This window comes from Anser brachyrhynchus (genome assembly GCF_964034855.1).
Source record: "Anser brachyrhynchus genome assembly, chromosome: 15".
In the NCBI taxonomy this organism is placed as follows: Eukaryota; Metazoa; Chordata; class Aves; order Anseriformes; family Anatidae; genus Anser; species Anser brachyrhynchus.
In genome coordinates, this window is record NC_137733.1 from 2,240,783 (window position 1) to 2,254,672 (window position 13,890).

Sequence of the window (13,890 nt, forward strand, 5' to 3'; positions counted from 1 at the left end):
GGGGGCCGGGCTGAGCGCGGCGCCTGCAGCCACCAGGGGGCGGGGCGGGGCGGGCCGGCGGCGCGATGGCGGTGGCCATGGCGAGCGCAGCGGAGCGCGCCGTGCTGGTGAGTGCGCGCAGCGCCGGGGGCTCCGCGCCGCGTCCGGCCGGGGCTCGGCGCTGACGCGGCCGCTCGTGACCGGCAGCAGCCGGGCGTCGGCGGCCCGGCGGGGGCCCCCCTGCGGCTCGGGGCCAGGCCCTGCCTGCGCCCGGGCCGGGGCGCTGCGTGCGGCTGCTCCGTGAGCCGCGGGGCCGCGGCCGGGTGGGTGCGAGCCCGCTGCCGCCGCGCCTCCCCGAGGCCCGGGCCCGCCCGGAGGCCTCGCTCCCCTCCCGCCGCCCCTCTGAGGCGCTGTGGCGGGGCCGGCCGGGCCGAGGGGTCCCCGGGAGGCGAGGGGGGCGGCGGTGGCTGTGGGTCTGAGACTCGGCGCCGGAGGCCGCCGTGCTTATGGGTAAATAACCGTGCGTGTTGGCCTGACCTTGGTCAGCACGGCGGGGGGAGACGAGGCCTAGGAGCTGGTAGGCGCGGCAGGGCGGCCCCGTTCGCGTGACAAAAGGTGCAGGAGGCGCGGACAGGCTGGCGCTGCCCGTGTACCCGCGGGTGGGAGCTGCAAGAAGCAGCGAAGGCTCCCTGCGGAGGGTGAGAGTTTGAGATTTATCCAGGGCAGGTGGGAAGTCACGGGGTCCAAAACAAAAGCGCAGAAAATAAGATCTGTCTAAAATTAATGCGATTTGTAGGGTGTCTGGCATTCCTCAAGAATACAAACGCGTAGATGTAGTGAATGACCTCAAATCAGAAACGTGTACCTTGGGGGTTCTTCCCCTCTCACTAGGGGGAATGGAAGATGCCGGTAACAATTTGAAGTGGAATAATGTGACCTAAAACATCCGCGTGGTGGCAGCGGGGTGGTAGAGACAGTCAATGCCTGTGCTTTACCCAAGTTACTTCCCTTCCTTCGGGAACCTGAAGGAGAGCGTTACGGAGAATGGAAGGGCAAGGGATCTGCTATGTCAGTGCAATGCCCAGAAACCCAAACCAGGACTACCAGGGGAAGGAAGGGCAGTGGTGCTGCGCTCGCGCTGGTAGGACAGCCAGAACCCTATCTAGTGTTGCTGTGTGTACCTAGTTCTTCTGGGTGAACGTGTATGTTCAGAGTGGTCCTTGTTCTCATCCTTGTTCATACAACTGTTGCATAAGTAGATACAAGTAAATCCATCAGTAGTCATTTCATGTTTCTTATGGTAAACAGGAACTATCTAGCAGAGAAACCTTAGGCCTGGGGCTTGGATAACTTGGCTTAAAATTCTGGGTTGATCACAGCTTTCTGACTTTTTCTGGGGGCAATGTGCTCACTTCATTCCCTTCCAGTACTTTCCACGTGAAAAATTTCCCATGTCTTACAAGGTAGCAAGCATGAATTTCTTCTCTATCCCTTGCTTGCTTCTTTCCCCACTTTTTCCAATGATTTTCTGAGTGGGCTCTTGGGCTTTAGCAGAAATGCTTAGCTGTGTTCTGGGGATCTGTTTTATACAGGCTTTTTTGTGGCAGACAGCTGACTGATGCCTGAGGTGTTAAATCAACAGATACAAACTTGTTTGTTACTGAATTTTGCCCAAATGATTGGGAATCTTCAGTCTTCCTCTCCCCTGGACAGTTTTTAATTTAGCTTGTTTTGTTTTTAGGCTGCTGTTGCTTGGTAAAATGTTGTTCAAGGTGGGATTAGGGTGGGGGTGTTTTAGTTTTTGTCTTTGTTTCTCAACATCTACTTGGCAATAAGTTAACTTTACCCAAGTTGTACCTTAGTTGTCTCTGATGGTAACTGATAAGAGATCTCCATGTCTTTGTCTCAACCCACAAGCTTTTCATCTTGTTTTCTCCCTGCATCCTGTTGAGAAGGAGCAGGAGATGTGGTGTCAGCCCAACACAGCAGCTTAAAAAGCCTCAGGGTGTGAAGCAGCGGAATCTGAACTTCCATCTGAAACCCACATACTGTGCTGTCTGTTATCTCCTAATGCTGTGATTATTGATGCAGTGACTTGTACAAACACTGTTTTGTTAAAGTCAAAACAAAAAGGAGGACAATTCACTTGGCTGGGGTGGAAAAGCAGGGAATAAGGCCTCTGAATACAACTGACACATCTTTCTTCTACTAGCATGTGATGTAAACATCACACATAACAGTATACTTACAACTTAAATAATTTCATATGTCTGAGATTTATTTCCAGTACTTGGCGAATATTTCTAATGATTCCACTGCTATCTTTACGCAATGTAGGAGGAAGAGTTTAAATGGCTTTTACAAGAAGAGGTCCATGCTGTTCTGAAACAGCTGCAGGATATTTTGAAGGTAAGGGTAATCTGCTTAATCTGTTTTTGTGCTGTGGGTTTGTTTGTTTGCTCATCAATGTGAGGAGTGGTGGTAGATTTATCTCACAGGAAAAAAAATTCTAAGTTGAGAGTACACAAAAAGGGCCATCAGGCATGTCCAGTGTTTGCCTGTCCTCTGGTTTTGAGGATTCACAGTGAAGCTGTTTTCTCCCAGATTGCTCTGTCTTTGACTCTTTGCTGAGAGAGCTGCTTAGGAAAGCCATGTGGAGGCAGCCAGGCACGTGTGACAAGTGTTTGCCTTAAACATGAATAGTTCCTGGAACAGAGAATCTGGATCTTCATAGAAATTTGTTATGTGAGGGTGGAAAGGAGTATGTTAATCTTAACTATCAAGCTTCTACCTGTGCAGCAACTTGCAGCACATGCCTTCCTCACCTGAACCCGTCCTTCCCTCAGTACGCCACCTTCTCTGCACGTTCCTGCCCCTTCCAGAGGAGCGAAGTGCGCAGCTGAGCTCAGCCTGGGGCACTTCCAGCCAGCCTGAGTATGGGCTGTGCTCAGCTGTGTGTGGGCAGCCAGAAGGTGATCTGCTTAAAGGAGGGAATGCTCACAAGAGTACCGCTCTTCTGCTTGATTGGTGTTCAACAGGCCCAGCCCGTTAACACCCTTCTGGTGGGGGTGGTGTGTGATGTAAGAGCAGGGGCAAAAATGTGGAGGTGAGGGGAGGTTGCCAAATGAGGAAAGAGTGCAGTAGTTCTGACTCAGCATATGGCTTCATAGCAGGTGATGATAACCTGCATTATCTGTATAGAAAGTACCTGTTTTGAAGAATTTCTTAGTTCTAAAGGTGAAATGCGATTAAAAGATAGTCAGCAGCCAGTATAACCAGTCAGGAGGGCTGATCTTCAGGGGCTGGTGTGAGAGAGGTCGTGGGCAGCCCCCGGGCACATCCGCACTGGCTGAGGTCTCTGTGCTCCTGTCCGTGCTGGGCAGGGTGCTGGAGTCACAGAAGTGGCTGCGCTGTGCCAGACCCCCACCGGCATCTCCCCTCTGCTCCTGGCTCGCCTTTCTTCCCGGGCTGCGGTTGGGCCAGGCCTGGCGGGAGCTCCAGCACTGACCGCTCCGCTCTCTCCCGAGCAGGAGGCCTCGCACAGGTTCGCCCTGCCCGCCGGCGGCGCAGAAGGTGCGGCCAAGCAGGAAAGCTTCGTGCTGAGCACGGCGGGGTAAGTGGCTGTCGCTGCTGGGTCACAGCTGCTCTGCCAGGCCGCCGGCTGTGGGCACTGCGTGCCTTGCCTGCGCCGTGCCAGCGTCCGTCCCGGCATTTCCCGCTGCTGGTGAGGGACGCTGTTACCGAGCGTCTTCAGTAAAGGGCCCTGTGGTGCTGCCAGAGCGAAGGGGCTTCCTTCGGCGTGAGAGCTTGCCTTAAGGGAAAACAAACTCTTGTGACAGGTTCCCTAAAAGTCCGTAGCTGTGTTCCAGGGGCTGCCATAGCCAGACGTTTGCAGTTTCCTGCTGAACTCTGTAATACAGCCATTTATTCCTGACCACATGCTGATGTGTTGCACCATTGCACTGCTGTCAGCAGTTCTTGCCAAGGTGTGTTTGTTGGATTCTGGGCTTTGGGAATTGGAGTTACAAGACCTGAGTTCTGCACTTGACTCAGTTTCTGACTCTGACGTTGGACAAATCTTGATGTTTGCCTTTATCCCCCTAAGACAGGAATCATAAATCTCTTTGGCACAGAACAAAGTGAGATCTGTGCATAAGCTGCTATAGAAATGCAGTCCTTCTGAAATAGCTGTCCATTTTTTCATCTTCAGCATAGTCCTCTGTCTGAATATCTGTGCCCTGATGGAGCTTTCAAGCTTGCCGCAAAGTAGCACACCTTAGTTCTTAGCAACAGCATGGTGAGCGCTTAAGAAGGGTGCACTGTTACTGTATTGCTTTTGAAAGTTGTATTTTTCAAATCTTAAAGCATTAAAACCGAGTCCAGTTTTTATTCACTGTTGTTCCAAGGTAGATCTTAAAGTGCTTATCTGAAGAGTCTAATATATTGAAATGTCAGGTATGGCTAAACTGAGTTCTTGGCAGCCCAGGTGCTTCAGTCTTCCACCACTGTTTGCTGTGATATGAGCCATGTTACAGGACTTCTGGATTTATTTTTTTTTTGTAGCTTTCAACTCCCATGTGATCCATCTAGTACTTCAGTGTCAGTAATCCATCTAGTATCTTGTGATTGTGCCTTTTAGAGCTGTTTGTAACAGCGACCAAATTCTTAATATTTAATACATGAAATAAGCCTGTTTCAGAACAGAACGTAATGTTTTAGGCAGGGCGGGTAGGGTGTGGTGGACTGGGGATCTGGAAGTGTGTGTAGAGTACACCTGCATGCTCCAGCTGACCCCTGGAGGGAGGGGACCTTGACTGGCTGCATGTGATGGGGAGGGACAGAGTGCTGCTGGCAGTTTCTGTAGGTGTCTATTGCTTCTCGTGACCTGCGTTGCCCAGATCTTTCTTCTCATTTCAGCACAGACCAGGTAAAAGGTGTGTTGACACTGCAGGGAGATGCCCTGTGTCAAGCTGTGAGTACTTCCATGCTTCCTGCTTTGTACCATAAGTCATCCTTACGTTTTACAAGTGATCAACAAGTATTCTTTGTCTTTCTTAACAGGCCTTAAATCCTTAATGTTTCAGCAACTGTTGAAATTTGTCAAGATCCAGCATCTTGAGCCCTCTTCCTTAATGGTATTGACGTACCACTGCAGTGCCAAGGCAGTTTTACCACAGCTTTGGTGCCAGTTGAACTAGGCAATGGATATGAGATGCCTTTAATTTGAGTTATTTGTATGATAGCAGCCTCTGAGCCACTGCCATGCTGCCTAGATTTAGGATTCCAATGGTTGAATTCTGTTAAAAACTTCATTGCAGAGCTGACATCTGACTTTGCCTGCATGTGCTGCTCTGCTGTGGTATTGTCTTCAGTCAGGGAGGAAGAGCTGCTAGATGAGGCAGTCTGTAGTCATAACTATGTAAACCTTTGGACTTGCATGTTTTGCAAAAATTTTACTAGTTTGTCCACAAGAAAGAAGTGTAATTGTCAGGGGTATGTGTTGGTAATAATACCAACTGATACTAAAATTCCTATGATGAGTGGTGAAATTGACTTTTCTGGGGATTCCTCACCTTTATTGCCTGTATTGTTGTAATTTCAAACTTCATTGGGGACCTTCTGAGTTGAGATGGTACGGCCTGCCTGCCTCTTGATACACCAAATGCCTTTCAGCTTATCCTTTGTATTAACATCCTCTTTGAAGAGGGCTGAGGTTCTGGTTGTGCCAGAACTTCTTTCGGCAGCTTGTCAAGGTGGTGTGGGAGGCAGAACGGGATGGGACTGGCAGTCTCTGTGTTTGGCATGTGGGGATTGCTTGCTCTCATGTTTTGTTTCTTTCTTCAAGGACGTTAATCTGAAAATGCCCAGAAGTAATCAGCTTCTGCACTTTGCGTTTCGGGAAGACAAGCAGTGGAAACTGCAGCAGGTACTGTTAACTTCAGATGTCTACCCCTTTGCAGAATGTGTGCCCTCCTCGCTTTCAGTGAAGGCTATATCCGTCCTGCGTTACCTAGTTCCGGTGGTAAAAGCTAAGGGAGGAAATGTGCATTTAAATTGAGTTATGGTGTTAGGAGAGAGAAGTGGGTTCTGCTTGTTTCTGAAAGACCAGCAAGCTGAAGGCTGTCGACATCGCAGTCATGATCCTTTAAAAGGAGTGCCTAAGGTGTGTGTGCAGTACGTGACTAGTTGTAAACTCCAGGCTAGCAGGACAAAGAGCAACTTCAGAGGCTTGGAGCTGGTTCAGTAGCTTGCTTTCATTGTCTTACAGAAGCATTTCTTTATGATGAGAACAGATCTCACTGCATTGTGCTCTTGTGGCATAGCTGAATTTCTTCCTTAAGGAGTCAAAGGGATGTTGAATACTGAATCTCTTCCCCTCGTTTTGCTGAGAGAGATCTGTTTCCAGGACCTGATCTAGTGGATGATCTTGAAGACAGTTTCCCACAGTTACTTTGTCATAGCTGAGTGAGTTGAAGAAAGGTGTATTCTATGTATTTTCCTCTGCAGTAGCCTGGATTTTTCTAGGTGATCAGTGCATTTGGTCCTTGAGTGCAGTTTGCAATGGCTGTTTTGGCAGTGGAATGAAAACTCTACTGGGTAACTTTGTAGAAATCTAGAAAATTGTGTGCTTGAGTTCTTAATGCCAAATTGAGGTGTGCCTTGTCTTTGAGTTGCAAACAGTCAAAGTGTAGATGAAGGGAGTTTGTGCCTTACAACAAGGCAAGGGAACTTTTGTGCTAAGACTGCACAGCCCACACAGTTTTTTGGCTGTTGTGTCCCACTGCTCAGTTGATGGGCTTCTGCCAGCTTTTATGCAAAACACCTTTATTTACTTGGAAAAATGGTTGCAATGTTGTTCAGATGTGGAATGTGAGTACCTAAAGGACTCTGTGTAGAAGCATTTACTGTGATTATGTGGAGATCTTTGTCCTGTCTGAATTGAAAAGGACCACCTCGAATCCTTCATTGCATCTTTCCATAGTGCATGGTGCCAGTTGGATTGTTCTTTTTCTTTGTGCAAAATAGGTTAAAGTCGTAAGTAAGAAACTGTAGTATAGGCACACTTTTGAGGAACACAGGTGCAGGCACAGACGTTCTTAGTAACTTGATTAGAAAAGATAGCAAATTCAAGGGGAAATAGCATGTCCTTATAATAGCAGAACGAGCAAGTTTGCCAGCACTGCCAGGAACCGCATAGTTTTCCCAAAAGCATCTGAAAGATGTACGGGCTGGAGGTGATAGTGTTTAGAGATGTCATAGCCCCAGTACCTGCAGAATCTGTGCAAGCTGTCAGTGGATTTTATCATCTTTCCTTCCTGTAACTTCCAGTTCAGCAGGACTCTTCTGTGATCCGTGAGCCCATGGTGAGAAGGAACCAGTGACTAGATCTGTGCAAGGGAGGCCACTGCAAATTTGAGCTCAGATCTGGTGTTGCTGAGGAGCAGTGTAGATGAATTGAACTACAAATATCCTAAGCTGTGTTAACCATCTCCCAGCAGCCACCTTTCATACAGACTTGCCTTTTCATCTATTTCTCCCTATATCTTACCTCGTTGTTTTTTTTCCTTTCTTTTGTTGCTTCCTGGAACTGAATACAAGTCAATTTCTCTCAGGGTTTTCCTTCTCGTCTGGTTTGCCTTTGCATGAAAGCACTGGGATGCACCTATCAAGCTTGCTTTCGTAGTTGTCTCTTGGCTGCAAGCAGTTTTGCTTAAGAGGAACTTGGCTAGCTGTGTCCTGAGTCTGGTCATGTTCCACACAAGAAATGCAGTGGCAGCTTCTTGAGGATGGTGATAACACTCAACCCCAACAAGTACAGGACTCTGGCCTGATGCCATAGAGTCTGTGGGAGAGATCAATGTTTGCTGCTCATTTCTTCTATTGATATGATTTGTCATTTGTTTTTATCTCTAAGGAATAAATCATCATATGTGTTGCTAGACCTGACCACCATATGCCATCAGCAGTGAGAATTCCTACCTGAATAGTCATGATTGGAGTTCTCACAGGATGAGAATGCCTGATGTCACTGTTCCTTTGGGGCAGCAGCAGTATTTTTGCTGACAATTCGTTTTGTAGCTTTCAGACCGTTTAGAATCCCCAGTCCTTGGGTGAAGAACCTGGTAATGGATCTGGACAGCACTGGTAGATTTGTGTCAGCAAATGTCTGGTACTCATAGAAAAATGTCCTTAATGTCTGAGAAGTCACCATTTTCTTAGGGCCAATGAGGTAGGGTAACCTCTGCTTTCTTGCATGTGTTAGAGACAGTGCTTCTATAACGGTGCTGCATTTGTACCTTTGCAGATACAGGATGCTAGAAACCACGTTAACCAAGCAATTTACCTGCTTATGAAGAGAGATGTAAGCTACCACTTCAAAACAGGCTCAGAGGTCCTCAAGGTGAGGAGAAAGCACTCTCTAGTTGAGTTGGAACATACATGTTTCTTTCCTTCATTTGGTTTTTGACACTTAATGCACATTACTGTCTTGACTGGAAACGGATTCCTCAGTTGTACCTGTATATACGTGTGTCAAGGAGTATCCATGCGACTTCACATTTGACATGAATCTATTACCAATCTAGCATCAGTAACAGCGTTGCAAATCACAGTAATGGTAAACTGAGCAGTGAGTGCCCTGTTGTACTGCAGTGGTGTTTTGAGAGAACCTCCCTTAATCTTTCCTGGATGGTGCAGTTATGTAGATCATGCTCTTCCCTGTCAGTCAGTGCTCTTGAGAGAAGAAATGAAGCAGTCATCAGCCATGAAAAAATGACATTTAGTACTTACAATTTACTGATGATTTGAAAATGACTTGTTGATGCTGTCTGATACAGGCCAGCTGTTGTGTGGCATAAAGCCCAGCCCTCTGCTTGGTCATGCTCTCTGGACCAGAGTTGGGATTTACTCAGAACCTGCCACGATATCAAACATGAAAAAGCCACATCTTTTAAATCTCTGTATGCACAAGGGCTGCCAAATTTTTACTACCAATCTCCTTTTTAATTTTGGGTGAAAGGAGGGGGGGTAATTAGACATCATTTCTAATGCCTTTATCTTAGCAGTCATGAGCTTTATAACAGACATATGTTGATTCCCACATCTGGAAAAGGAAGTCTTCCTGAATAGAGCATTTGAACTGTGGTGTCTCTGGCAGGATTGGACCAACGATGAGCTGGTTCTTTAGTGCCCTAGTTCATATGTGGTTATGGATGGGGCAGGGGGGCATTCAGTAGTTGTATCTATGATGTGGTAGTGGGGAGAACTAGGACATAGGTTGTTTTCCTTGAATACCTGCTATTTGGAAGCGCTTACGATAAGTTTGTCAATGCTTTTGTGGCATCAGTAATTCATCTCATCTTCTCTGCTTTTTCTTGTAATGAGTAGATGTTCTCTCTCCAGTTCCTGGTAACAGCTAAACTATGTTTGTCATAGAATTGTAGAATCACAGGATCCTTTGGGTTGGAAGAGACCTTAAGGACCATCTGGTTCCAACCCCTCTGCCCTAGGCAGGGACACCTCCCACTAGATCAGGTTGCCCAAAGCCCCATCCAGCCTGGCCTTGAACACTGCCAGGGATGTGGCATTCACAGCTTCTCTGGGCCAATTGTTCCAGTGCCTCACCACACTCATAGTGAGGAATTTCTTCCTAATATCTGATCTAAATCTCTCCTCTTTTGCATAAAACCATTACCCCCCATCCTATCACTACACTTCCTGATGAAGAATCCCTCCCTATCTTTCCTACAGGCCCCCTTTAGGTACTTCAAGGCTGCTCTAAGTTCTCCCTGGAGCCTTCTTTTCTCCAGGCTGAACATCCCAGCTCTCTCAGCCCATCTTCATAGAAGAGGTGCTCCAGCCCTCTGGTCATCTTTGTGGCCCTCCTATGGACCTTCTCCAACAGGTCCATGTCCTTCTTGTGCTGGGAGCCGCAGATCTGGATGTGGTATTCCAGGTGAATGAGAGTGGAATAGAGGGATTCACCTCCCTTGTCCTGCTAGCTCTACTTCTTTTGATGCAGTCAAGAATACAATTGGCTTTCTGGGTTGCAAGTGTGCATTGCCAGCTCATACTCAGTTTTTCATCCACCTATAGTCCCAAGTTCTTCTCCAGAGGGCTGCTCTCAGTCTACTCGTTGCCAAGCCTGTATTCATGTTTGAAATTAACTGGACCTGAGTGCAAGAGGTCCAACAACGCCTGTCCTCTAGTTGGGCTCTCTATCACCTGTATTAGGAAGTTATCCTCAGTGCATGCCAGTAGTTTTCCTGGCTGGCTTGCAGTTTGTTTTGCTGCTTTTCCAGCAGGTGGCTGTGTGGTTGAAGTTACCTAGCAGGATTAAGGCCTTGCAAGTGTGCTGCTTCCTGGAGCTGAAGAAAGAACTTTTCATCAACATCCTCTCGTTGATTGTGTGGGCTGTAATAGATGTCAGCCACAGTTCCCTTTGTCTCTAGTTTTCACCCAGAAGACCTGTGTTTTGTTGTTCTTTAAAGATGGCTCTGTGCAATCGATCCTTTTTTTCTTGCATGCAGGACAATTCTTCCCCTTTCCTTTCTTGTCTGTCTCTTCTGAACAGTTTATAGCCATCAATTGGAAAGCTCCAGTCATGTGGTTCATCCCACCAAGTTTCTGTGATAGCAGTCAGGTTGTAGTTTTCCAGCTGGGCAGTGGCTGTCAGTTCTTCCTGTTTGTTATTCATACCATGTGTGTTTGTGTAGAAGCATTTCGTTTGGGTCTTAAACTGTCGAACCTTTTTGGAGGGTTGGGTTGGGGTGTTCCTCGCTACTCTGAGAGGTGTGCTTTTCCTCTCTGTTGCTCATGAGCATGTAGCTGGATGTTAACCTGCATGATGCGTTGACTTCTGCCCATGCCCCTGTCTCTGACTGGCAAGATAGAGGAGACCATCTGGTCCTCTGTCCCTTTCACGTGTGACCCCAGGACCCTGAAGTCTTGCTTGATCTTGCTCAGGCTGTGCTGTACCATATGGTTGGTACCCATGTGGAAAAGAAGTAGGAGGTTGTGTGTGCCTTCTACCAATTTTGGCAATCTCTGCAGCATCCCGGACCTTAGCTCCTGGCAAGTAGCAGACTTCCCTTGACTGCGTAACAGGCTGGCAGATGAGTGTCTCAGTGCCTCTCAGTTGGGAGTTACTACTAGCACTTGCCATCTTCTTCTGCAACTTCTGGCAGGCATAGCTGGTGCTGTTTCACTGTGTGAGTCTTGCTCTCTGATTTCATCTGCTGCCAAAGCTTCATATTTGTTGCTGGTTGGTATTTTTGCAGAAATGATTGTCATGGTCTCTTATAACTCATGGCAACAGGTTGACACCTCCTTTTCCAGGGTCCTGTCTGTGTCTTGTTGATGTTTTTTTGTCTGCTAGTCCTTGTGGTACTAGCAAGTCCCTTCCCAAGTCCCCAGATCCTGAGTGGAAGGGGTAGTGGTTGTTGCAAAATCCTACAGCCTTGCTATCAAGAGCTATCCAGGGGTCGTCACTCAGCAGTGTACTGTACGTTATCTTACAGCTTATGGATGCTGTGATGTTACAGCTCTCAAGAGCACGGAATCGTCTTACCACTCCAGCCACTCTGACTCTACCAGAAATTGCCTCCAGTGGTCTCACAGTAAGTGCGTGGTAGTCTAGGATTCATACACTCTGTGTCAGGATGTTGTGCTGCATCTTGATGAAAGTGGATTTCTGAAACCCCTCCTGAAGCAGAGAGAGAGGTGAAGTAAGCGCAAGCCCTGAGCTCAATGTTTTTGACTGTTCCTGTATCTTCCTGTGGGAGAGCAGATGACTTGGGCGTGAGGACGCTGGTTCTCAGAGAAGTTCTGTTCCCTTCCCAGGAAGGTTGTACAGGGATGATTTCCCTGTATGAATACTGCTTCATCTTATTTTGTCACCAGCACTCATACCAACACAGTCTGATGAAGTGCAGCAAGAGGAACAACCATTGCATGTGTGCTTTTCAATCTGTTTCTTTCTTAATGTGTCTCTCACTATGGGATAATTGCAGTATAGCTTATAAAAAGCTAGTGATTGCCTAGCATTAGAAATAATGGTCAGTTCACTGTTAAAGAAACAACTTATTTTCTCACCAGAGAATGTTCGCTCCTGCTCTGCCTCCAGACATCCTTGTGAATTTCTACATTAACCTCAATAAGCTGTGCCTGACCATCTACCAACTCCATGTGCTGCAGCCCAGCACAACTAAGGTGATGCTTGCTATCTCTTCAGCCTTGTTTATTTACCCCTTCTTACTTGTCACTATGAGGAGATCACACTGTTGTTTGGTGCACCGTTATAAGCATAAGATAATGCAAAAGTGACTGTGACTGACACTAAGTGTCTGTGTTTAGATCTGCTCCAGTCAGAGCACTGGCTCTAAATGTAGTTCAGGTCATGGCCACTTAGCCAAAAAGAAAATAGCAGTACTCTGAAGAAAGTCAGAAACTTTTTTTTGCCAAGTAATGTTTTATCTTACAATGTAGTTTGATAACTTTACATGCTTTTGGAAGGGTGTAATTGTAGTAATCCAGCTTACATCGAAGTAGCATCGGGGGTTTTATGAATGGAGTTTTGATGGTTACTTTTCTGCTTTGCATGTTGCATTTGAGTCAACTTGATGTCCCCTAAAAACAGAATTAAACCCTTAAGGTTTATGAGATGCAGTCCTTCCATATGGATATTTTTCCTAAAATCAATTTCCTATTTTTCTTCTGGTCAGTGGGAACTTACTTTTCTTGTTCTAAAATCTGGATCTAAATTGCACTCAGCTACTGTGTAGAATGTGCTTTTTCTGAAGGAGCAAGATGGGATCAACTGGCTTGTATTCAATATGAATGGAGTATTCAGGCATATGTATCAGGTGTTTCTTGTCAGGCTACTGTGAGTGCAAATAGTAAAGGTCTTCTAAATGATTAATTCACTAACTTAAAATCCTAATGACCCTTTTCTTCTCCTGTAGAACTTCAAGCCTGCTGGAGGATCCATTCTACACAACCCTGGAGCCATGTTGTAAGTACAATTACTACAAGGCTGTGTAAAAGGGATAGGAGGATGCTGAGGATGAGATCCAAATGAGATCTCAAGACAATCCACACACTCCCTGACATAAAAGGCTACCCTGCCACTTCTTCATGGCCTATCCCTTTTGAAGAATTTGTAGCCATCCATTGCAGCACTCCGGTTATGCAAGCCATCCCACCACGGAGGGGTGGCTTTTCAGGATTCCAGTCGCTTATAGAGTGCCTTGAGTTTTGCAAGAGATTAGAGCTGTCAGCCAAAATGAACATCAGGCTGTTGGTATTGCCATCTGCATTTCCTGTGTTATGCCTCTCTGGAAAGTGGCAATGTTTCTACTTGAAGCTTGTTACATTTTTTTTTTTTTTTAACTCTGAATCCAGTCAGAGATAAACTGAGAGTTTGCATTCTGTAACTTTGCCAGATGCTGTTTTTAAACGTAGAAGTTGTTCCGATCCCTTGTGTGAGAATGGAGGACACATGAGTTCTATATTTTGTGCTGTTTTGTGTGAAACTGCTTTTTTTCCTCTCCAGTGAGTTTGGCAACCAGCGGTATGAAGTCAGCCATGTCCATAAAGTGGAATGTGTTGTCCCATGGTTAAACGATGCCCTCGTCTTCTTCACAGTTTCACTGCAGCTTTGCCAGCAACTGAAGGACAAGGTAACATCCTTAGAGAAGGGTCTTTGTTTTTTAAATCTGGATTTTGAGAGGATCTCAGGTTTAAAAATCTGATGTGATGTTAATTTGTGTGACTGGTACATGAACTGTAAACAAGCAATGAGTCAGTGCTCCGGAGCCTTGGAGCTGGCTGGCAGTGCCCAGCAGGCAGTCATCTGGAATAAATGCAGCATGGCAGATGTTTGCTGAACAAGGCTGAAAGGAGCAGGTAGAA

The 13,890-nt window shown here is 46.7% G+C and overlaps 1 protein-coding gene across 1 annotated transcript in view; it reads left to right on the plus strand.

The window, feature by feature from the left end:
- The window catches only part of ROGDI (rogdi atypical leucine zipper), a 15,130-nt gene continuing 1,240 nt past the window's right edge, over positions 1-13,890 (plus strand). The window contains exons 1-10 of the mRNA XM_080557107.1: positions 1-107; positions 2,317-2,388; positions 3,510-3,592; positions 4,897-4,951; positions 5,825-5,905; positions 8,285-8,380; positions 11,499-11,597; positions 12,076-12,189; positions 12,942-12,991; positions 13,532-13,658. Coding sequence (XP_080413233.1) covers positions 66-107; positions 2,317-2,388; positions 3,510-3,592; positions 4,897-4,951; positions 5,825-5,905; positions 8,285-8,380; positions 11,499-11,597; positions 12,076-12,189; positions 12,942-12,991; positions 13,532-13,658 — 819 coding nt within the window. The 5' untranslated portion in view covers positions 1-65. The remainder of the gene's footprint in view (positions 108-2,316; positions 2,389-3,509; positions 3,593-4,896; positions 4,952-5,824; positions 5,906-8,284; positions 8,381-11,498; positions 11,598-12,075; positions 12,190-12,941; positions 12,992-13,531; positions 13,659-13,890) is intronic.